This window comes from Acomys russatus, chromosome 16 (genome assembly GCF_903995435.1).
Source record: "Acomys russatus chromosome 16, mAcoRus1.1, whole genome shotgun sequence".
In the NCBI taxonomy this organism is placed as follows: Eukaryota; Metazoa; Chordata; class Mammalia; order Rodentia; family Muridae; genus Acomys; species Acomys russatus.
In genome coordinates, this window is record NC_067152.1 from 12019489 (window position 1) to 12044759 (window position 25271).

The following is a 25271-nucleotide window of genomic DNA, read 5'->3' on the forward strand; positions in this document are numbered from 1 at the left end:
GGTAAATTTTATTCAGTTTTTCCTTTGAGATTTTTGTTTGAGGAAGAATCTTTCTTTGTAGCCCATGCTGTCTGGAACTTAAAACATCTTTCTGTCTCACTCAGCCTCCTGAATACTGAGATTATGGATAAAAGCTATCACATCCTGCTTTAATGCATTTTTAAAAGTAAAATTATGGCGGCATTCCTCTCACCACATCATCGTAATGCCCTTGCTAACTGGTCAGTTCCACACTAGAAATTATTAGGGCATTACTTTTCCACTAGAATCACATCACTTAAGAAAACAGACTGCTAGTGTAGGTAATAGATTAACTTTTATGAAATACAGAGGCAAGATGGAGGGACTGGGGTGGGGGCTGGCTGTCACCTGACATCAGCAGCCTGTCAGCACAGACTTCTAAAGAGCATGTACCTTATCACTCAAGTAGGAGTTAAGTTTGAACTGAGTGAACAAAGATGAGCCCAGAAGTTATCTGACTATGCAAAATGCTCTATGTGCACAACACCAAAAATTCAGATTAAAAAAAAATCATGTGGAAACTTAAGTTTCAAAATATTTATTGAAAAACGATTTACCATGACATTCCTATACCACAAACATACCACAGGGCTCTAAACAGCCAATAAAAGTATACAAAGCCTACCCTGAAAATGTCTTTGGAGGTATCAAATATATCGGCCTGTGAGGCTTGAACTGAGTAACTTAGAAATGCTACTCCTTAGTCAAGGTGACTCTTGACTATAATTAACTGGGAGGAGACCAGCTGCATAAATTGCAAGTGTGCCAATTTATTCTTTGAAAAGAAATTCAGTTAGAGGAATAAATTCAAGTCGCCAAACTCAAAGCTGCTGTGTTAGCCGGCCTCGCCTGCTGGGGTACATACTCACTGAGTTCCCATCTAAGGACCTAAGTGCCCTGGCTTCACTAAAACTGCAAATAGCAGTTTCAAACAAAGATAAAATTGGGAAGTTCAAAAAAGAGTTTAAGGTAAATTGTGAAGTCACTAAATTAATGTTTCTGTACATGATAACTTCCCCCCTTACTCAACAAGCATGCTAAAAGAACAAAATCTGACACCCACCCACCCACCTATATACTACTCCAAGCACTGCCAGGAGCAGTGTATCTAACGGCCACGTCAGGAACCCCTGAAAATAGGGGAGAAACCCAGATTCTTAACTACAGAGGCAAGAGATGGGCCACTGTGCTAAGAATTGAGGTAACAGCAAAAGATCTTTTCATTACATGTCACAACTTAGCAATTGAATATTAGTCCATATTAAATAACCTGGCTAGCTTTAAAAAAATTAGAAAACCAAAGCCCCAACCAGTAAAAGAGACACAATAATTGGAGGATTTTCCCACTTGACTCCTGGATTTTAGTTAAAATGACTGGTTGTCCTATTATTATTTTCCATAAAAATGAAGGATTTTCTAAACTTTTTTGTGCATTCAATCTTCTTAATCCCCACAAACCATACAGTAACATAAAGTTCTCATCTGAACATGAGTTATTTCCTGACTCTTAGCCCTATGTTTGCTAACATGGAGTACTAGGGAGAAGATTAAGTGAGGGTGGCCGGAGCAGACAGTTACACACTTGTGTATGACACTGCCATCTATGTACCTCGACTGAAGATTTGCCACTGCCACTGTCCACATCCCATAGTTTTGTATCTGTGATATAAATAAAACTCATTAGTACTTTGCATTCTATGTAAATGAAACTGTTCTATCAGAAAAGGCAAGTGCAGTGACTAAAATAACAATCTAAAGCCTCTGGTCCAAATAACACCTTCCACGGGTGCCTGGTCCTTTTAGATCCTTCTGGTCCTGGTAGCAAACCCTATGAGAGTATCTATCTCACTAGCGCTGCTGGTCTCCCTGGTGCTCTGTAACTGACAGTCTGACACTGGCCCAGTGAGATGAGTCTGACAGTTCACACTGAGACACAGCCCTGGAATGGCTGCATGCACTGATCTGGGAAATCTGTGTCAGGGTGCCTCTGCCCCCTTTATTAGTACCTGTGTTACTTTTCTATACTGCATATAAAGAGTTTTCCATAAAATTTCCTTCCAATACAGCACTGAATACCTCCACATGGAAGAAATGTTTAAAAGTTGTTAAAATCATCCTTACATAATAAGAATGCAACTCTTTTAAACTCTTAAATAACTTTATTTAGGGGTTCGTTTTTTTTCCTTTTAGGCTTTCTGAAAAATGAATTATTTCTTAAAAAGGAAAAAAAAAAAAAGGTTTTCTGGTGTTCTGCTAGGGTGAGAATGTGGGACTACTTATATACGCGGCACATGCTGACATAACTCAATATATGCTTATTCTACAGGAACTGCAATACAGGACTACCCGAAATAGGGCCTTCAATGGGCTGGATCAGTGTTTCAATGCAAATGCCAGCCCCAAAACAACATGGTTTTGATTTCACAGTATGAATTCCCTGGAATCTGGGAAAAGGTAATTGTTAGCTGAGGCTGTCCCTCAGCAGCTTGGTCCCTCAGCATTCTGAGACATCAGGAATGCCTGCACCACTTCTTCAGTGGACTGGGGGCTGCTGTTGACATCTTCAAGGGCATCGGTCACTGAATACTGTCGATCTCGCAACCGGTTCCAGTTAGACAGAACGTTGTGATACTCAAACACTTTTTCATAATTTCCAATGGAGTTGTAAAGTTTAATGAGGCCTCGGTAATCATATTCTAGTCCACTGTAGCCTTCACCAAACAGTTTCTTTCCTAAAGTAACAAAAAACGTAGATCAAATAACGCACAAAAAAATGTTTTGATTTTATACAATTCTTTTTGTTTTGTTTTGTTTTGAGATGATAGTTTCTCTGTGTAGCTCTAGCTGCCCTGTTCTTATTTTTGGTTTTTCTTTTTCTTTTTTTGTTTTTCGAGACAGGGTTTCTCTGTGTAGCTTTGGCTGTCCTGGACTCACTTTGTAGACCAGGCTGGCCTCGAACTAGTTCAGGTTTAAAGTGTTCCAGGACAGCCAGGGCTACAGGGAGAAAGAATATGGACATGTTCTCTAGAAACCTGACTAAGAAAGATTTAAAGGAACATACCAATTGCTATAGATCGCAAATACAGTTTCTCAGCATTTTCATACTGATTCATGTCGTAATTATATAAGGATGCCAGATGTCCCACCGAAAGGGCGACTTCATAATCTTCTTGACCAAGAAGCTGCTCCTTGATCTGAATTGCTTTTATGTGCATCTCTTCAGCTTCCTGAAAAATAGGCCAAATACAACACTGGGTTGCACATGTTCTTAGGACAATTCTACTCAGTGAGCAAGTGTGTTCTAAATACCAACTACAGTTTATGAACATCATTAGGAGTAAGATCAAAGAACACCCTGCGCCTTTTCAAAACTGCTAATGAAAAACTGGTTTTGGTAAACTGCAAAAGTTGATGAGAGTAATGGTCCTAAAGCCTAAAGCAATAAAGGTAAAAAATAAACAGACACTCTAAGCTAGGCAGGCAGGCAGCGGCAGAAGGACTGACAGCTTAAGCTACACAGAGATGCTGCTATAACAAAAACATCAAAAACACCAAAAATTTTAAAAAAGCAGTAAAGAGGGCCTGCTAAAATGAATATGAAGATGGGTGTGAGAGCACACGCCTTTAAGTCCTGCAGTGGAAGGTGGATCTCTGTGAGTTCGAGGCCGGCCTGGTCTATATAGTGAGTTCTAGGATAGCCAGAACTGTATAGACAGATCCTGTCTCAAAAAGAAAAAAAATAATGAGTTATCACATTCCCAAAATTAATTTAAACTTGGTCTACGCAAAACAATTGTATGCTTTATTATTTAAGATTATTGAAGATTTACTGTTTTTAATTTACTATTTAGAGAAAAAAGAATATAAGCCCTTTTTACCTTAAATTTTCTCATTGACTGATAAAGTCTTCCAAGGTTTCCATAGTGTTTTGCGGTCTGTACATTAAATTCTCCAAAAGCTTTCTTAGCTAGTTGGAGTGAAGACAAGTGCAAGTCATGTGCTTCTTGAAGCAACCTCTGTTCCGTTTCTTTGTTATGACAGTCAATTGCAATCTCCTCTAAAATGAGTGCTGAACAAAGAAAGAGATACATTAGGAAACTTAAAATTCATTTCCCAAAGGGATATTTAAGTGAAAATTCAAGACTGTATTACTGAATCTTGAATACATAACCAACTGTGTTTTAGAACTGGACAATTTCAAATCTACATTTGCTGGGGGTTTTGTTGTTGCTTTGTTTTATTTTTGAGAAGGGCTCTTAGATTTTTGGCCCAGACTGGCTTTGAATTCATGGTAATCCTCCCTCCTGCTTCAGTTTCTTTCTAATGCTGGGAGTCCGTGTGTATGCCATGGTGTCCGGTCAAGCCATTACACTTCAACAGTACACTTTTGGGAAAGTTGTTCTACTTATACAGAATATTCATTCAAATTAGGGGGAAAATAGTGTTCTTTAATTATTTTGTAGAATCAGCTTCTACTGTAATAGTTTGTTTCATTCTGTAGGTAGAAATTTGCTTTTAAAAAGAAAATGGCCCCCTGGAAATGGTAGTGAGTGCTTATGTGAGCAATGGGGAGGCTGAGGCAGGGGGATAGAGAGTTGAAGGCTAGCCTTGGTTACAGCACAAGTTCAAGGGCAGCCTGGACTATATGAGACCTTGTCTCAAAAAACCAAACCAAACCAACAAATAAATATACAAAAAAGTAAAGAGTAGTGATAGGAGAAGTGAAAGCTACAGTTATGCAACCATCAGGGAGTTCTTTAAGCACTTGGACAATCCTGCAGCCACCCTTAATAAAACATAGCCTCTAACCAATCATAACTGAATAAAAAGTTTTCTCCTATTTATTCAACCAACCCAATCAGGCCAGAAGACATTTCAATTTCAAAGTTCCATTCATAGTTTTCAAATCCCATATAAAGACTTAAGAATACAGATACTACCAGTTAATTTTATTTCTTGGCATTGTCATGCACAAAGATAGTGAAGAGAAAGTTACCTTATGGCAGCATTTAAAAAAAAAAAAGGTTTAAAACAGTTTTAATACCAGAGATGAGATTAAGTTTAGAAGAGCCGGGTGATGGTGGTACACACCTTTAATCCCAGCACTTGGGAGGCAGAGGCTGGCGGATCGCTGTAAGTTCGAGGCCAGCCTGGTCTACAAAGAGACTCTAGGATAGCCAAAGCTAACACAGAAAGACCCTGTCTCGAAAAACAAGAAAAAATTTAGAAGGAGGAAGAGAAGAAGAAGAAGAAGAAGAAGAGGAGGAGGAGGAGGAGGAGGAGGAGGAAGAAGAAGAAGAGGAGGAGGAGGAGGAGGAAGAGGAGGAGGAAGAAGAAGAAGAAGAAGAAAAAGAAGAAGAAGAAGAAGAAGAAGAAGAAGAAGAAGAAGAAGAAGAAAGAAGAAAAAGCGGTGTACACCTATGTGTTGCACACCTTTAATCTCAGCACTTGGAAGGCAGAGGCAGGTGGATCATTCTGAGTTAAAGACCAGCCTGGTCTACAAAGGGTCCAGGACAGCCAATGCTACAAAGAACCCCCGCCGGCCGCTGGCCCCGAAAAAAAGTTCAGGACATAATAGGTGGAAAAAAATGGGGTTATAAACTGTTCTTCCAACATTTAGAGAGAGTTAGAGAGAGTTAAAGAGAGAGAGAGAGAGAGAGAGAGAGAGAGAGAGAGAGCACGCGAGAGCGAGAGAGAGCGCGCGCGCGTGGGTGTGTGTGTGTGTGTGTGTGTGTGTGTGTAGGGGCAGAGGTGGAGGTGAGAAAACAAGCAAGTGGTAGCCAGTTCCTTATGTGGTAGGGATGGACTTTAGGTTGCACCACTTGGCAGCAGGTCCACTCACCCCCTTAGCCACCTCACTGGCCCTTTAGTATAGTGTTTAAACAAAGAAAGGAGTAACAAAATGGTGAGTGCAGCTTGGAGGGACAATTTATCTTTTCTCCTTAGTATCTAACTTAACTGCTAGGATTAAACTGAATTAAGATAATCCAGAATTAGAGTAAGACTCGTCCATGTGCACAGAACTACCACTAGGGTGATCTAGTCACAACAGAATCAACAAATTAAAGAAAGAGCACTCATGAGGATTAGCGGAAAATTTAAAGGAAGCAAAGAAAGTGGTATTTGGCAAAAACACTGCAAAGTTGAGGTAAAGGAATACTGTGCTGTAAGGTAACCCTGGAAACCACGCCCTCTCTTTCCTAGCTCTGCACTGCTCTCCTGTCTTATTCAAAGGAAAGGGAAGCAGGGGGGAAGGAGGGAAGAAGTAAAATGAACAAGCAACAGTTATATTAAAGAGGTGAACCAGGGAGTTGAGAAAAATATTTTAGATATATATCCATACAATGTAACAGCCTTATTTTATGCCACATATCAATGTACAATCATCTGAGACTAGATCACAAAGGTACCTTTCACCCTCTTTGAGGAAGCCAGAAGAAGATGATCTTCAGGTAGGATGTGGGTGATGATACCAATGGCTCTTTCTGCATGAAATCTGCAATACACATAGATACAGTCTACTGTTTCTTTTAGTTAAAAGTAACATGTATTATAATATTAGCACAAAGTACCAGTAAAACTATAAACTACAAATCAAAGACTTCTGGGACTGAAGAGATGGCTCAGCAATTAAGAGCACTTGTTCAAGTCCCTGCACGCACGCTGGGTGGCTCACTCACTCCTGCAACTCCAGCTCCAGAGGATGACTCTCTTTCCTGGCCCCTGCACTCATGTGGCATGTGCGCACACTCACCCATTCACTCTGCCATTCCCACGCCAACCCTCTTAGCCTCCAATCACACGCACCTGGCTATTCTCTGGATGAAAACTGCTCACTCTAGCATTTGCTCTTTTTTCTCTGCAGTGCTTTCCCCTCCATGTGCATGTAGTTTGCTTTTCTGTCCACAGTAACATCTGGTTATCTGTTCGTAGCTCTGCCCACTAAACACAAGGTAAACTACACACCTGTTATACTTGCTATTGTTCTTTTAAAATAAGATTTATTTTTATCATTTTAAATTATATATCTGAGTGTGGGTATGTACATGCACAAGTGTTGCATTCCTCTTGGGCTGGAGTTACAGGTGGCTGTAAGTCAGAGTTTTTTGAGCCAAACTCGGGTCTTCTGAAATAGCATTCTTTCTTTCTTTTCTTTCTTTCTTTTTTTGGTTGCTTGCTTTGAGGCATGATTTCATTTACTAGCCTAGGCTAGCCTCAAACTCATGGCAACTATCCTGCCTTACCTTCAGTGTTATTGGTTTTGTTTGTTTGTTTGCCTCCTCGGTGCTGGGATTAAAGGCGTAAGAATTTTTGGACATTTTTATCACTTAACAAACAAAAAAACAAAAGACAACAAATCTATATACACCTAGCAATCCCACATTCTTCCAACACCTAGCTCTAAGAGTCACTCATTTTCTGTTTCTAGATCCGCCTAACTGGATAGAAATGAAACCAGACAGAATGTGGTCATTTGAGACTAGCTTCTGTAAGTTAGCACTTTCAAGGCTCGGCCATGATGGAGGATGTATCTTGTTTCACTTAAAATTCCCAGCTCTCAAGAGGAAGCAGGAGGACTGTTTCAGCCCAGAGTACAAGGCCAGCCTGGATGACATTAGATCCCATGCAAAAAAGTAAAGCCTGCCTTTGAAAAAGTTTGTTTTTTATGAAGAAAGGGGTCTTGCTGTGTAGTCTAGGTTGGCCTGGAACTCACTGTATAGCCCAGACTAGCCCTGAATTTTAAATTAAAAAAAAAAAAAAAGGCTGTTAGAGGAAAGCTAGGAGGAGTCAGTTTTCCCCTTCCACCATATGGGACTCAGGTTGTCACGCTTGGCAGCAAGTGCTTTGATTCTTGATCTCTTGACCCAGCACTAGTGCTGCTGGGATTACAGGTATGTCCTACCTGCCATACCTGGCCTGCTTTTTTGTCTTAAATTTTCCTTCAAAATTTTACTGGTTTCTTCTTTTATATCAGATCCAAAAAAAAACCAAAAAAAACTTTCTTTGTAAGAAGCTACACAGCAAATACTTTGTTATGTTGGCAGCGTATTTCTACAATATGGCATGAAATAGTCATAGGAAACAGAGAAACAAATGAGCTTATCTGACCCACAAAATTACTTTGCATGTGGGCCACAGTCTATGGCTGAGGATTCGGTGCACATTATTTGTTGCTGGGGATTTTTTCTCACTCCTGCAAGCTTAGTTACATTTAAAAGAATAGCTATAATTTATCCAGTGTTTCTGTTTTTCTAAGCAATGCATTTATAAATTGTTAAATCTGCCATGGAGCCAGAGGCTACTAGTTACTAAAATAAAACCAAAACCAAAAACCTAAAGGAAAAACTGAAGAGCTCGTTCCACATGGAAATATACAAAACTTTAATATGATACCACAGGAAGCCTAAGTGGACACCTTATACCAACAGGAAGACGAATATATCCATGTAATGCTTAAAGTCTACTACACTAGGGGAAACAGTATTATCCTTCTCAGAAAAGAAGGTGGAACTTACAGTGCATTGTCAAATTTTCCAGAACTGTACTGGTGAACATAGGAAGAATAAGCCAGGTCTTCATGAGCTGTAGCCACGTGAATATTTTTGCCACCAAACACTGACTGCCGAATGTCAAGTGCTGCCTGAAAGAATCATAAAGACATTTAGTAATATTGTATACTACCTAAGTTAAATGAACTACTCGTACACTCTATGGACCCAACCCTTTACATTTCAAATGGGAAACTCCTGCAGATTTAACCAAGAGCAGAACTTGCAAGTTTCCCCAAAAGACCTGGTTCTGTGAAGACTTCCCTGTCTAGGAAGCCGTGTGAGTTGTTTTTCAGCAGTCAGGTATATAAGGCAGTGCTCCACCAGCCTCACAGTCAGCCCTAACAGCTTCTGCTACATACACCCTTCCTTACAAGAACTGCAGAGTCAGCGATATGTTGTCCGGCGCCATGCTACACGACATCATTTACCTGAAGTAACAATCACAAGGTCTAAAATTATTGCTAGACCTGATAAATCCTCCTCAAAATTAAGCCATGGCATGGGCAAACCACAGACAGGAAGAACAGGCTCACAACCTGAGGCTTCTAGTCCTGGATGATTTTCTTCAATTCCTTTTTTGGTTTGTTTTGGTTTGTTTTTGGTTTTTGAGACAGGATTTCTCGTGTAGCCGTGGCTATCCTGGAGTCTTTTTGTAGACCAGGCTGGCCTTGAACTTCAGGAGATCTGCCTGCCTCTGCCTCCCAAGGGCTGGGATTATAGGCGTGCTCCACCATGCCTGGCACTCTTCAATTCTGAAAACATTTAACTCTGAAGCCTCTTATGGAACATGTAGTAAAGTAACGGTGAGGCCTACAGGAAAGGTAGGGGTCAAAGAACTATCTATCTATCATCTATTTTAAATTGGTCTGCTATTGCTTTTCTAAAAATTATTTTTATTTTATGTGCATTGGTATTTTGCCTGTGTGATGGTGTTAGATCCCCAGTAACTACAGTTACAGATAGTTGTGACCTGCCATATGGCTGCCAGGAAGCTGGGAATTGAACCTGGGACCTCTGAAAGAACAGCCAGTGCTCTTAACTGAGCCATCTCTCTAGCCCCTGCAAGAGTTATTTTAATCTAGTTTACAAATGACAAACAAATATAGGTCAGCAAGTCAACTTTGGTTAAAAGCAAAGGGACATAGTCACTAACATACCTGGTAAATTGCAACAGACTGGCAGATATTGTCCACATTGAGTAAGTAGAACCCATAATCTAGCAGTGTGTCAGAATATTTTGGGTGTTTGGATCCAAAATGATCTCTATGAAAAGATACAGAACCATTAGCATATAAAGCGGAGAAATAAAGCCAGGCGTGGTGGCGCACGCCTTTAATCCCAGCACTCGGGAGGCAGAGGCAGGTGGATCGCTGTGAGTTCGAGGCCAGCCTGGTCTACAAAGTGAGTCCAGGATGGCCAAGGCTACACAGAGAAACCCTGTCTCGAAAAACCAAAAAAGCGGAGAAATACATCAAAACAGCATCTTTAATAACAATAACAATCACTTACCGTGCCAAATACACTGCATGTTTAATTAACTGCTCAGCCTTCTTAAATTCACGTTTGACTACACAAGCCTAAAAACAAAGAGGGAAATTATTAAATACCTCTCCAGCAGTTAGTGTGCTACAATAGTATAGTTGGAATTCACACTATAATAGCTAATGATAGGCCAGGTGTGGTGGTGCACGACTTTAATCCCAGCACTTGGGAGGCAGAGGCAGGCAGATGGCTGTGAGTTCGAGGCCAGTCTGGTCTGTTCTACAAAGTGAGTCCAGGACAGCCAGGGCTACACACATGAAAGAAAGAAAGAAAGAAAGAAAGAAAGAAAGAAAGAAAGAAAGAAAGAAAGAAAGAAAGGAGGGAGGGAGGGAGGGAGGGAGGGAGGGAAAGAAACATTTCAAAGATTCATTCAATTTGTAACTTCTAGTAACTTTATAAGAATCTGGTCTGTAAACAATTTGGGGAGATTCTGATAGGCATTTCCAGTATGAACCTGTTATAGCAGCCAGGCTGGGTGGCACGTGCCTTTAATACCAGCATTCAAAGGGCAAGCTGATCACTGAGGTCAAGGTCAATCTAGCCAGGTCTACAGAGCAAATTTCAAGACAGCCAGAGCTACGCAGAGAAACCTTGCCTCAAAAAACCAAAACCAAAGCTGGGCGTGGTGGCGTACACCTTTAATCCCAGCACTTGGGAGGCAGAGGAAGGCAGATCGCTGTGAGTTAAGAGGTCAGCCTGGTCTACAAAGCAAGTCCAGGACAGCCAAAGCTACACAGAGAGACCCTGTCACCAAAAACTAACCAAGCAAACAAACAAAAAACAACAACAAAAACCACATAAAAAACCAAAACCAACCAACAAACAAAAACCTGTTATAACAAAGGTAATCCACAAACTGGTACATGCTTTCCCTTTTACAATATTTAAATACAATGTTGGAAGACTCAGCATAGTTTTTTTTGTTTGTTTTTTCAAGACTGGGTCTCTCTGTGTAGCCTTGGCTGTCCTGGGCTCCCTTTGTAGACCAGGCTGGCCTTGAAATCACAGTGATCTGCTTGCCTCTGCCTCCCAGGTGCTGGGATTAAAGGTGGCATACTCCACTGCAGCATAGTATTTTTAAGTATAATATTCCATTTCTGGAATGGGTGGAAATAAACTTTTCTCGTTTTCTTTATATAAATATGTGTGTATGTACATTTTCTTTCCTTCTTTTCTTTCTTTCTTTCCTTCCTTTCTTTTTTCCAAATCAGGGCTTCTGTTTACCAAAGCCCTGGCTGTCCTGGAGTAGATAATGCTGTGCTCGAACTCACGAAGATCCGCCTGCCTCTGCCTCCCTGAACACAGGGATTACCTGCATGTGCCACCACGCCCAGCATATGTGCATATGTTTGCCAAAAGAAGATGTTAGAGCTCCTGGAAGTGGAGTTACAGGTGTTTGTGAGCTGCCATGTGGGTGCTGAAATCAAACCTGAGTCTTCTAGGAAAGCAGCCAGTGCTTAACTGCTGAGCCACCTTGCTAGTCTTACACTTTAAATTATTTGTTGTGTGCACACGCACGTATGCACAGATGAATAGAGTCTGTGGAGGTCACAGGACAGCTTACAGCAGTTGGTTCTTTACTTCTAGCACATGAGTCTCTCAGAGGTTGAATTCAGTTGTCATGCCTGGTGGTAAGTGCCTTACCCTACTGACCATCTGATTGGACATTCTGTTAAATAGCACCTGCTATTTACAGACCATACTATTTGGTGTATGTGCTGCCAAAGCAAGCACAGGTCATGCTACTTTCCCCCATTAGTTTATTAGATCAAACAAGATCTGGGACAGCAGGTTACTGTGGCCACTGACTCAAACAATAATTTTTGTATGTACAGAAGAATTGCAAGTTTTCGGTTTTTTAAAAAATATTTTTAACCATAAGGATTGCCGGTTTTTTAAACTCTAATACGATGTGCACATACAAAATAATGCATGTTGCTGTTGTTATTATTTATTTATTAGTTTTTCAAGACAGGGTTTCTCTATGTTATCTTAGCACTGGCTTTGTAGACCAGGCTGGCCTCAAAGATCTGTCTGCCTCTACCCCCTGAGTGCTGGGATTAAAGGTGTGTGCCACCACACCTGGCTCACATGTTATTATTTCATATAAACACATACTTAATGTTTAAATTAAGCAGGTTAATATCTTTTTCTCATATGAATGATATCTGAGTGTCACTTCCTCTAAAGTGAATGATAGGGAGGCAGAGGCAGGCGGATCTCTGAGTTCGAGACCAGCCTGGTCTACAAAGTGAGTCCAGGACAGCCAAGACTATACAGAGAAACCCTATCTCAAAAAACCAAAACTAAAACCAAACCAACAAACAACAAAAAATCCAAACAAAACAAAGTGAATGATAGAGATCCAGGCACATTGGGACATGTCTGTAACCCCCAGGAAAGTTATATTTGAGGGCAGCCATGAATACACAGACACTTAAGGCTAGTCAAAGTAACATGCCAAGATCACATCTCAATAAACAGCATTTTAGTATTTCACAAAAACAGTGGTGTTTAACCCAAAAAATTGAGCCAACTCAGATAAAAACCAACAAGATAGAATATTCAAGTGTGAGTGTATGTGAGAGTTCATCAAGCCTTTTAAGGCTCCTGGAAACAAAGAATTCATATACTTATTTACAGAAGAAGAAACTAGAGAAAAAGTCAAATACAGATTGTGTAGCAGGTAGAATAACAAGCATTCTTGCTGTAAAGTGAAACCCTTGGAGAAAGGTTATTACACAAGGAGCCCTAGCCCTCAGCCTACAGAAATGTTATCAGGTCCCACATGGTTTCTGAGTAAGAAATTGAGGTTACTACACAACTTTAAGGAAAACAGAAATTCAAGCCAAATAAGCACCAAATATTACAGTGATGTATACTTTAGTGAGCTGAAACAATTATTTCACAGCTCTCTTTTAAAATGAGATCATTTTTTGTTTGTTAAGTTTTTGTTTGAGACAGGGTCTCTCTATGTAACCATGGCTGTCCCGGAACTCACTATATAGACCTGGTTAACCTCAGAGACCCACCTGCCTCTGACTCCCAAGAGCTGGGATCAAAAGGGCAAGCCACCATACCCAGCCATGGGACAATTTTGATTAGAAACTAAGTTTCTAAAACTAAGCAGAGAAACTGAGAAAACAGATCAAGTTAGTTAATAGATCAGCTAAGTTATTAAAGACTTATTAATAACTTAAAGCCAAATAAATCTATAATACATTTAATGTTTTAAACATATTTACCTTAGAAGCTTGTCTTAAAACATCCACCACAACTTTGACAGGTAAGCCTGCTGTAATTTCTTTCATTGCCTCAACACACCACTTGTATGCCTTTGAAAACATTGAAAAGAAAAAGAACAGTGACAAATTCAACACTGACGGTATTTATTGAAATTATTGTGAATTTACCCTACAAGATTTCAACTACTTAAAGACAAAAATTATTGAGACTGAAACTTTCTGAGACTATTTTTTGAAAGTATGGGTCGATCACACTATTTTTATTCTTATATCTATATTTTTCTGAAGCCAAGTGTGGTGGTGCACACCTGTAATTCCAGTTTCAGGAGGCTGAGGCAAGAGGATTTTCCTAAATTCAATGAATTGGGGGTGAACCTAGGAGTTCTACCAAACACTCTCCCTCAAAAACAGTTTTTTTAAATTAAAATATTACAGGCATTCAGGAAATGAGGCACATTCTATTTTTCTCAGAAGCCTTTGTATATAGCATCTCCCATTGCCTTAAGAAACATTCTTCAAGCCGGGCGTGGTGGCGCATGCCTTTAATCCCAGCACTTGGGAGGCAGAGGCAGGTGGATCACTGTGAGTTTGAGGCCAGCCTGGTCTACAAAGTGAGTCCAGGATGGCAAAGGCTACACAGAGAAACCCTGTCTCAAAAAAACAAAAAACAAAACACAAAACAAAACAAAAAAAAGAAACATTCTTCAAGCTGGGCATGATGGTACAGGCCATAACTGCAGCACTTGGGAAACAGAGACAGGAAGATCTCTGTGAGTTCAGGGCAATCCTGGTCTACAAAGCAAGTACAGGATAGCCAGGGATACAGAGAAACCTTGTCTTGAAAAAGAAAGAAAAAGAAACATTCCCCTTCTTTTAGCCCCTTAGTTTACCGAGCTTGTCTTTTAGGCTTCAGTCCTAGACTATATTTCCTATATTTTCTTTCCCCTTCTGTCACATTTTATATTCTCATTCTTCCTCCCCTTCTTCCCTTTCTCTATCACTCTATCACCCACTCTTTCTTTCTGAGATAGGATTCACTATGTAGCCTGGACTGGCCTGGAACTTGCTATGTAGACCAGTCTGTCCAACTGTCTCTGTCTCCCAGGTGCAAGGATTAACGGTGTGTGCTATAATACCTAGTATTATTTTCTATATTGTCTGCTTAGTAGGGCCTATTTTATGCTAGATGTTGTTGTAATAAGCACTGTGGATCTAATAACTTCTCAGGGTGGGGTGTAAGGCAGGAGTCAGGATCCCTTGAGGGAGACAGGAAAAGCATCTCTCTAGAAGAAGGAGCCAGAGACAGAAGAGAAGCCTCAAGCACCTGAACTTGAGGTCTAGAAAAGCAGCTAGGTCTAGGAAAGTAAAGTCCTTAGGAAGAGGTTTAGAGATTAAAGAAGAGGATTATTTTCTATGCGGAAAATGGAGGAAGACACAGTAGCATAGTGCTTCTGGGTTCCATTTGAGCTTGCTTCTCTTAGCTGTTGGTCATGGCATTTTATCACAGCAATAGAAACCATAACTAGCCCTTTTTCCTCATTGGCTGTCTGAAGACAGGAAGGGTCACCAGCATCTCTACTTGACACCCACAGAAGTTTCGCTCCTGTTAGTTTGCTCTAACTGCCACAGTCTGATCCGGAAATACAGGCTCAACATGTGCTGCCAGTGTTTCCATCAGTACTCGAAGGACATAGGCTTCATTAAGTTGGGCTGAGCGACCTTGAGTGGATTATTCAAGACTGTCTACCCAGTGAAACTGATCATGTTAGCCTTTGTACATAAAGAATAAAAAAGTAAACACTTTTTAAAAATTCCTAACTGAGCATATTTTGTTTCAAAGAAGTACAAAAATATTTTTAAAACTATGGTAACTATAATGCAACTACTTTAAAACATTTCAGTGGTAAGGTGCTTGCCAAATTAAATACTCACCCTCAAATTCATGTTTAAATAGTTTAATCTGAAGAACATATAACCAATTGCACCGATTAAGATTCAACTAACACAGGATTTCTTTGAAAACAAGCTGGGCAGATAAATGCCTGTACAAATTTTTATTTTATTTGTTATTTATTTATTTATTTCGGTTTTTCGAAGGCAGGTTTCTCTATGTAGCCTTGGCTGTCCTAGACTTGCTTTGTAGCCCAAGCTGGCCTCAAACTCATAGCAATCCACCTGCCTCCGCCTCCTGAGTGCTGGGACTAAAGGCACCATGCCTCTTTACTTATTATGTATATAGTGCTCTGCCTGCATGTACACCTGCAGGCCAGAAGAGGGCATCAAATCACATTACAGATGGTTGTGGGCCACCATACCGTTGGTGGGAATTGAACTCAGGATCCTTGGAAGAGCAGTCATGGCCTTTAGCCACTTAGCTATCTCTCCAGCCCTGCATAACATCATCATCATCATTATTAGTTTTTAGTTTTTTGAGAGAAGGTTTCTTTATGTAGCCTTGGCTGTCCTGGACTCACTTTGTAGACCAGGCTGGCCTTGAACTCACAGAGATCTGCCTGCCTCTGCCTCCTGGGATTAAAGGCGTGCCCACCACACCTGGCCCTGTACAATTTTTTTTAAAGCCCTAAATTTCACTTTGAATATTTAAGATCTACCTCACAAACACTCTTTTTGCCTGGTTTTACATATTTCATCATAAAATTAAGTATTTTTAAATTTTGCAATAAAATATATTACATAAACCTAACTTGATCGCAGCATTCAGGAGACAAAGATAGAAAGATCATGAGTCTGAGGTTGATCTGGGCTACCCAGTCTAAGTCTTATCAAAAAAACTAAACAGAGTAACAACTCTGAAGATCACCCAATACATGAAATGTAACTTAGGAGACTGGCTTATCCTGTTTCACAGGGGATCACCTTAAAATACTTACCTCACCACGCATGGTGTGGTACACGCTTGTAATCCCAGCACTAGATTGGTATAGTAAGATCAGCCTGGGCTACAAACAGACCCTGTCTTTAAAACAGGCCAACTTACCTCATCATAGTGGCTTTTTGCAAACAGGAGTGCACACAGTTCTCCATAGAGAGCAGCTCTGTTTGCTTGCTGGCCATGTTTTGACAGCTTATCCATGTACGTCTGAGCTAATTTAAATGTTTCTTCACCTAGATGATATTTGCAATTTCCATTTCGAACATGAAGCAACCTGAAAAAGATTTTCAGAAGTTCTTTACTTTTGGTGCTCCCAGCACAGTGACTCTGAGAACCTACTAAAATGATGATGCAGTGCCTGAGTGACAAAGACAGTGGATACAAGACATGAGGCCACCTTTGAGAGAACCATTTTGTCTACAGTGGCACTGATATGGTGAGAGCTTTTTGTGATTAATCTTACTTGATTCATTGCATCCTCTAAATATTCAAATATGCTATGTACTAAACAAACAAATGGAAAACCTTTTTTGTTCCAAATTCAAATATAATATAGAAAATAGTGAATAAAAAAAAAAAAAATCAATCTGACCTACCATTGATTACTTTCTAATTTTTTATGTCGTTCTATCATTTCATCAGTTGGCACTGCTCCCATTCACACTGCTTCCTAAGTGCTGCTTACTGTTACACCAAGGACCTAGTTGCCGTACACCCTCTGTGGCAGAAAATCCTATCCTACACAAAATAACGTACAACTTGCTAGCAATCTAATGAGAATGAAAGAGTATCAACAGCACACCTTTGGGGAGGCAGAGGCAGGTGGAACCCTGTGAGTTGGAGGACAGCCAGGACAGCCAAGGCTATACAGAGGGACCAAGGGGGGGGGGGGACCTCAACATGCTTTAGATCAGACTAAACTCTAGGCAGTAGTAGACTACATACATCTACAGACTCCGCGGACTACAGCTTTTAGGACAGATGAATACTTATCTTTCATAGTGCTGGTTAAAAGCCATAACCATCTATAAGGCCAATACATTTTTCTGAAAATGCTTAGAACCCAGAAGCAATAAAGGCATAAAAGATATTTCAAAGAAAACCAAGCAGGGCATTAATACCAGCCCTCTAGAGGCAGAGCTAAATCTAGTAACGAAACTGTGTAAAAATAAACAAGCCGGGTGGCAGTGGCGCACGCCTTTAATCCCAGCAGAGGCAGGCGGATTGCTGTGAGTTCAAGGCAGGCCTGGTCTACACTGGAAAACCTTATTTTTTTTTTTTATGCTATACACGAAATACTAACATTAGTAAACCAAAATCAGAAACATTCTAACAATCTAAAAGTCTCTATCCTTTCTTCTATAGTAAGGAAGAACTGTAGACAGTATCAGGCATATTCAGGCTGGTTGGTTTTAGACTTCAAAAGAGCATAAAGATTGCTGATTAAGAAAACCATCAGGGCTGGCACTCGGGAGGCAGAGACAGATAGACTGCTGTGAGTTTGAGGCCAGCCCGGTCTACAAAGCAAGTCCAGGACAGCCAAGGCTACACAGAGAAACTCGAAAAACCAATATGAAAAAACAATCAGGGCTATGCATGGGACACAGGTCTGCAATCCTAGCAGAGGAAATTTAGGAACAGCTTGATCTTTTTAAAAAAGTGGTACATATAATATTGAGACCCTCATGGTCAGTTTGTGTGCCAGTACATTTTCTAGTTATGAGGGTATAATGAGGAACAAGAGAGAAAGAAACTGCTTGATGATGTAATCCCAGCCAGGGCGCTAGGTCATGACAAATGTGAAGTCGGCCAAGGGTACATAGTTAGACCCTGTCTGAAAAAGGAAGAGGGAAGGAGGAAGACAGCTAAAGAAGGGCTAAGAAGAACAAGAAGGTGGTGTGTGCCTGGAGTACACTGAGTAGAGGAGTGTGCAAGAACATGAGAAAAGAAAGAAAACCCAAGATCTTATAGGGCTTTACTATGTATGGTCAAGTAAGAAGTTTTAGTTCCAAGAGTATGAAAAGTGATTTCACTTGGCCAGTAGAGCAAGAATTCCCTCAAGTGTTTAGAAACGTTCTAAGCTAAGTGTGAGGGCACACATCTGTAATCATGGCACTGAAGAAGCTAAGGCAGAGAAATCTTGAGGTTGAGTTCCTTTCCTCAGGAAAAACAACAGAACAACCACCCACCTCCCCTCCCCAAAGCCACCAGAACAACAGGCCAGACTTGAGAATTCCAAGGGGAATACAGATGTGAATGAGAGAAAGGTAAAGTGCAGTGTAGATGATAAACTTCAAGTGAAAGGAAAGCAGGAGTTGCCAATGCCCTTCACCGTGAGTACACCAGGGTGATGATCATCTCTGACCATTACTGAGGACTGGCACAAGACAGGGCAACAGACTATTTAATGCCATAAAGGCACTGCCAGAATTCTCCGGTCCCTGCTGTTGGTCTATTCAAACAAAGGGCACTTAAAGAGACTAGGGCACATTAAGTTCTGGGTGTCCACCTGGCCTGAGAATAAGGAGGATGGAAGATCCAGGAAACTTTTGGTATAGTTGGCAAGTCTGAGCAAAGGGTGTGCTGCCAAGATGTGAAAATAGTTTGTTTTCATAGCTAACAACAATGTGAAATCACACCTCCCTGATCAACAGCTACTGCAAAAAGCAACTTTTTTGTTGTTTGTTTAGGTTGTTTTGTTTTTATTTTTGTTTTCTGGAGACAGGGTTTCTGTGTGTAGCCTTGGATGTCCTGGATTTGCTTACTTGTAGGCCAGTCTGGCCTCCAGCTCACAGCAATCCACCTGCCTCTGCCTCCCAAGTGCTGGGATTAAAGGCTTGCACGACTACACCTGGCTGTTTGCTTAGCTTTTTGAGATAGGGTCCCTATACAGGAGTCACCCTGGAATACAGAGATCCTCCTGCCTCTGCCTGGGATTGAAGGAATATGCCACCATTCCTGGCTAAAAAGCAACTACTGTGTACCATGCCAAACTATTCAAGCTTCAAATAGAAGTCATTCAGTTTACTGCAAGACTGAAAGGCTGGATTGGTAAAATTGACTCAAGAGTAAACGCAATGGTATATACAAACCCAATGATGACCAACCAGAGTATGATGCCCAGATTTCCGTGGAAAAAGATAACAGAATGCCAAAAGTTGTCCTCTGACTCTCACACATAAGCCCTAGCATGTACACCTACAAATATGCACAAATACATGTACACACATGCACACACATACACAGAGTAAAATCCAAAATGAAAACTGGCTAGAGGGCTGGAGAGGTGGCTCAGAGGTTAAGAGCACTCACTGGCTGTTCTTCTAAAGATCCTGAGTTCAATTCCCAGCAACCACATGGTGGCTCACAACCATCTAAAATGAGATCTAGTGCCCTCTTTTGGAGTACAGGTGTACATCCAGGAAGAACACTGAACATAAATAAATCTTAAGAAAGAAAGGAGGAAGGAATGCATCTGACTGGAGAGATGTCTCAAAGGATAAGGAGCTTGCCATGGAAGCATAAGAACCAGAGTTTGGATCCCACATAATAAGGGGTAGGCCTGGTAACAGCCTGTAATTCCAGCTCTTGGGAGGGAGAGATGGGGAATTTCTGCAAAAATCTGGATAGCTAGACTCAAGTGAATCTCAATAAATGAAGTGGAGAAGGCAGTCAAGGAAGACCTGATGTCAACTGCATGAATCTACATACATGCACATGCATACGAACCCACAGATGTGAACATGCATATTAATACATATGCATACCACACCCAAACACATATAATTTATAAAAGATTAAGCAAATTACTAAACCCATACCAGATAGACAAAAGCAAAATACATGACTCCAGGTGGCAAGATGGCTCTGTGGGTAAAAGGGTCTAACAATATGTCAATCCCTAGGACCCAGATGATGGACCCTCCTGTAAGCTGTCCTCTGACCTTCCCATGTGCACTGTAGCATGTGCCTTATCCTCTTCCCCCACTCTCCTGAATACAAAACAAATGTAATTTTGTTAAAAATCAAGGGATTAAACTGGGCATGATGGCACACACTTTTAATCCCAGCACTGGAGGATCTGAGTTCCAGGACAGCCTGGTCTACCGAGCAGGTCCCAAACAGCTAGGGCTACACAAAGAAACCCTGCCTCAAAACAACAACTGAAAACCCAAAGAAGAAGAAAAAATAAAGAGAAAGAAAAGCCTGGGTGATTTGGTAAAGCATCTCTCTCAGTTACTAGAGACATACATGAGGATTGTGAACCCATCAATGGATTCATAATGTGATGGTGTCATTGGGACACAGTGAAAAGAAGGCTCTTGTGACACATCATCTACATCTCAGAGTCTCTGCTTGTATTTTTTATTTATGTATACACATGTATGCCTGTGCATGAAGTCAGAGAGGTGTCAGATTCTGAAGCTGGGGTTACAGGCAGTTGAGAGCTGCCTGATGTAGATTCTGAGAATCAAATTCATGCCCTATACAAGAATAAAGCTGACTGTAGTAGCAAACACCTTTAGTCCTAGCACTCAGGATGACAAAGGCAGGCGGATATCTGAGTTCAAGGCCGGCCTGGTCTACAGAGTAAGTTCCAGGACAGCCAGGGCTACATAGTATGGCCGTGTCAAAAACAAACAAAAAATGTGCTCTTAGCCACTGAACCACATCTCCAGCCCTCAGGTTTCTGCTTTAATTGCTCTTGAATATACACCTGGGAATGCAATTGCTGGGCCATATGGTAATTCTATGTTTAGCTCTGAGAAGCTGCCAAACTGTATGCTGTACAGCTGCATCATTTTATACTAATCAACAGTGTGCAAGGTTTGTAAATTGTTCATCCTCACTACTACTAACTTTGTTTGTTTTGGTATTGTTGGAAATCCATCCTAGAACATGAAACATGCTTGACAAAAGCTCTTGCCATGGAGCTTTTTAAAACAAAATCCTATGTGTCTTTGGTGCCTATGAAATGGTATCGTAAATGTTCTCTAATAACCGATACTGCTGCTGATTTTTTTTTCACGTGCTCATTAGCAATCTACACAGCTTCTTTGGAAAAACTGCGCCATCTGTACTTATTAATGCATCTGAATACTAAGCCCTAGTCCAATACATGATTTGCAAATACTTTTTCCCGTTCTACAGGTTGTCTTTATTTGAGCCAGGGTCAGTGGGAACGGTGTACCCCCGTGTTCCACACTCACAACACTCAGGTAGGAGAACCGAGTTCCTGGCTAGTCTCTGATATATACTGAGACCTATCTGAAAGGAAATAAAGACAAGATGGGGTGCAGGACAGTAAAGAAAGGAGGGAGACACTTGACAGGATCTTGCCATGTACCTCGTGCTAGATTATAGAAGTAAACCACAAACATGTTTCACTGTCTTGATGATGTCCTCCTCAAACTTTCTAGGGTTGGTTTGTATGTTTTTCAAGGCAGAGTTTCTCTGTACAGCCTTGGCTGTCCTGGACTTGCTTTGCAGACCAGGCTGGACCTTGAACTCAGAGATCTACCTGCCTCTGTCTTCTGAGTGATGAAATTAAAGGCATGCACCACAGTGACCAAAGACAATGCATGCAGTAAACTTAGACCCCCTGTTCAGCTCTAGCCAATGCACAGCTCATTGTCATGGTTGTGGGGAGAGCAGGGACTGTCTCAGACATCAACTCTGGTGCCTCTGATTTGATAATCTCTCGGTGGGGGAGGAAAGGGAAACAGGATATCCAGATAAGACCTGATAGGCTGTGGTCATATGGTGGGGGAAGAGGGCCCTTCTTTCAGAGGTCTCAGGGCAGCATAGGGAGGGTGGGAATGGGAAGATACAAGCAAGCAGACAAACTATATTAAAAAAAAAAAAAAAAAAAAGGGCATGCACCACCCTACTGGCATCTGATCATTTTTATAAAGAAAGGATAGCATTTTGTCACATACTTTTTCAATATCCACTAAGATTACATTTTTTTATTCAGTCTATTATCACAGTATATTGTATTGCTTAATTTTTTATGTCAAAGTAGTCTTGTATCCTTGGTTTAAATCTCACTTTAAGATCATAGTATAGGGCTGAACATGACCAGTGGTTAAGAGCACTGCCTGCTCTTCCAAAGGACCCGGGTTCAATACCCAGCACCTATATGGCAGCTCACCACTGTCTGTAACATCAAGATCCGACACCCCCACACCAACACACATAAATTAAAATTAAATAAAAAATATTTTTAAAAAGCCAAAACAAAAGCCGGGCGGTGGTGGCGCACGCCTTTAATCCCAGCACTCGGGAGGCAGAGGCAGGCGGATCGCTGTGAGTTCGAGGCCAGCCTGGTCTACAAAGTGAGTCCAGGATTGCCAAGGCTACACAGAGAAACCCTGTCTCGAAAAACCAAAAAAAAAAAAAAAAAAAAGCCAAAACAAAAACAAAAAAGAAAATATTTTTTAAAAAATCATTGTATAAGCTGGATGTGGTGGCGCACACCTGTAATCCCAGCACTTGGGAGGCAGAGGCAGGCGGATCGCTGTGAGTTCGAGGCCAGCCTGGCCTACAAAGTGACTCTAGGACAGCCAAGGCTACACAGAGACAAAAACAAAACAGAACAAAAAAATCATTGTATAGGGGGCTGGAAAGATGGCTCAGCAGTTAAGAGCACTGATTGTTCTTTCAGAGGACCAGGGTTCAATTTCCAGCAACCATATGGCAGCTCTAGTTCCAGGGGATCAGCACCGTCATACATAAATACATACATACATATATACATACATACATACATGTTGGAGGATGGTCTCGTGTGTTTCGATGCTAATTACTGCTTGCTGTCTCTGTCACTCACCTTTTGACCAATAAAAGGCCACACACCTGGGCCTGGCAAGGGAGATAGGTGTGGCTAAGGTTCCCAGGCTTGGAGAAACAGAGAGGAATCTTGGGAAGAGGAAGGAGGAAAAGAAAAAAAGGAGACCCAGACCCGAGAAGGGAAGAAAAGAAGGCCACCATGGGCACCATGGGCACATGGCCGATGTGGATGGAGGATTTGGCTCAGAAGAACATTAGCAAGTATTTGGGTTCTCTTATGATTATTTTTAAATTTCTAGAAGGTCAGTGGGTCATGTCTCATTCTGACTTCTGGCTATGGTTATCTGCATCTTCCCTCTTCTTTCACTTAATTTGATTTAAGCTAACAAAGAAACCAGTGTAAGGTGTAGCAGACCCAGGCCATTCTAGCTCCTCTTGATTGATGAGGGAGCCTGAGGGATAAGTTGTGACTAACTTAAAGCTTGACACCATTCCCCTTGCCAGTGAGTGACTCAGAGGTTACCATAGGTTCTCTAAGACCTGCTGGTACACATTAGGAGCCTGGGTCTTGGTGGATTTGAAAATGTTTTCCTTTGTTCTAAAATTAAAAAAAAAAAAACAGTAAAGTATACATACTATTTTCTCTCAAACACCAAGATAGCATTATTTTCTGTTAGCATCTCATTTCATTTCTATTTATCTTTGGACTTCAGGGAATAAAGATACATGAGATTCAGGTTTTCTTTAATTCCATGTCCTAGTCAGGTATGGTGCCAAGCCAGGAAGCAGAGCAGGCAGATCAATATGAGCCTGCTATACAAAGCCAGTCCAGGGCAGGCAAGGCTACACCGAGAAACCCTATCTCAAAGGAAAAAAAAGGGCTAGGCATAGTTGTTGCATCCTTTAACTCAGCACTTGTGAGGCATACAGCCGCCTGAAGTACATAAAAGACCCTACCTCCACACACACACAAACAAATGCCTGTAACAGGTAATAGTATTTTGGTGATATAATTATCATTTAAGAGATTTAATCAACTGTTGGGAATATAACCAGAATTCTCAGACCAAACCACTAACACTAAGTGCCATTCCAACTACAGAACACTTAATCACACAGTCGGCTCCAGCTTACCTCACACAGCATTCCACTGCTCGAAACCAGTGAAGCATCTCATCATGTAGAGTACACAACTGAAGGCAAGAGAGAAAAACCTTCTCGGCATCACTGTACCAGCCAGCATCGGAAAGAAAGCCACCTGAAGAACAAAAGCAGTAACATTAAGTGATTCCATGAACTGTCTGAAGCCTGAGCTGACATGTTAACCACCAAACATCTCAACAAAAAACACCATAGGATTAACCTCTTATGTTTAATTTTTTAAAAGTTCAATCTCAGGCTGGGTGTGGTCGTGCACGGCTTTAACCCCCGCACTCAGGAGGCAGAGGCAGGTGGATCTCTGTGAGTTGGAGGCCAGCCTGGTCTCAAAGCAAGTCAGGGTAGCCAGGGTTCTTGAAAAATAAGTTTGATCTCCAGCACAGAAAGAAGGAATAGTAATTTGAATAAATAATAGCCTGAACCATACTTTGAACTCTGTACAGTTGTAAAAACTATTCAGGCTACAAAATTATCAAACAGTATTTTTTTCTATATGTATTAGCCTCATATGTAAACGCTATCATACTGTCTCTGTGCTGGAAATGCTGTAAGGATTCAGGAAGACATACCCTGTGTTGAGTAGGTCACACCTAGGAGTGACAGTTGCTCACAACCTGCCTGTGCAGACTGTGGGAACTCCTGGAGGAACCCTTGTAGTTAGAAAGCTTAACTACAGACCACTGCAGAATAAGGCGTTCCTCTACTTTGCCATGACTTACCTAAGACAAAGCCAACCTGGATGGCCTTCTCCTTTACGGCAGCATCTGATTCTGCTATGTAGGAGCACCGTCTACTGAATGAATAGGCCAAGACGGAGGCAACTTTGACACCATGATCCATCAAAGCCTGAAAACAATGATGAAGCAAATGTCTGAAAGAGAAGAGAAGGGTGATTCTAGAGGGTTAACTATTTTGTCCCTTTAGAGCTAGCTGCTTCTCTATCAGATGTATCACCAGTGTTTTCTGAGACAGAATAGGGTGAGTGAGACCAAGTCTGTAAAAAAAGAAAAAAGAAAAAAGAAAAAAGAAAAAATTCACTCCAAAATAAGAAGACAAATGAAATGAGCT

The 25271-nt window shown here is 41.1% G+C and overlaps 1 protein-coding gene across 1 annotated transcript in view; it reads right to left on the reverse strand.

The window, feature by feature from the left end:
* Positions 1–752: 752 nt before the first annotated feature.
* Appbp2 (amyloid beta precursor protein binding protein 2) overlaps positions 753–25271 on the reverse strand; it is a 34726-nt gene continuing 10207 nt past the window's right edge. The window contains exons 3-13 of the mRNA XM_051158188.1: positions 24923–25074; positions 24180–24303; positions 16359–16527; positions 13361–13450; positions 10083–10150; positions 9731–9836; positions 8538–8662; positions 6432–6517; positions 3900–4090; positions 3083–3248; positions 753–2753 (exon numbers count right to left, since the gene is read on the reverse strand). Of these exons, the coding sequence (XP_051014145.1) occupies positions 2500–2753; positions 3083–3248; positions 3900–4090; positions 6432–6517; positions 8538–8662; positions 9731–9836; positions 10083–10150; positions 13361–13450; positions 16359–16527; positions 24180–24303; positions 24923–25074 (1531 nt within the window). The 3' untranslated portion in view covers positions 753–2499. The remainder of the gene's footprint in view (positions 2754–3082; positions 3249–3899; positions 4091–6431; positions 6518–8537; positions 8663–9730; positions 9837–10082; positions 10151–13360; positions 13451–16358; positions 16528–24179; positions 24304–24922; positions 25075–25271) is intronic.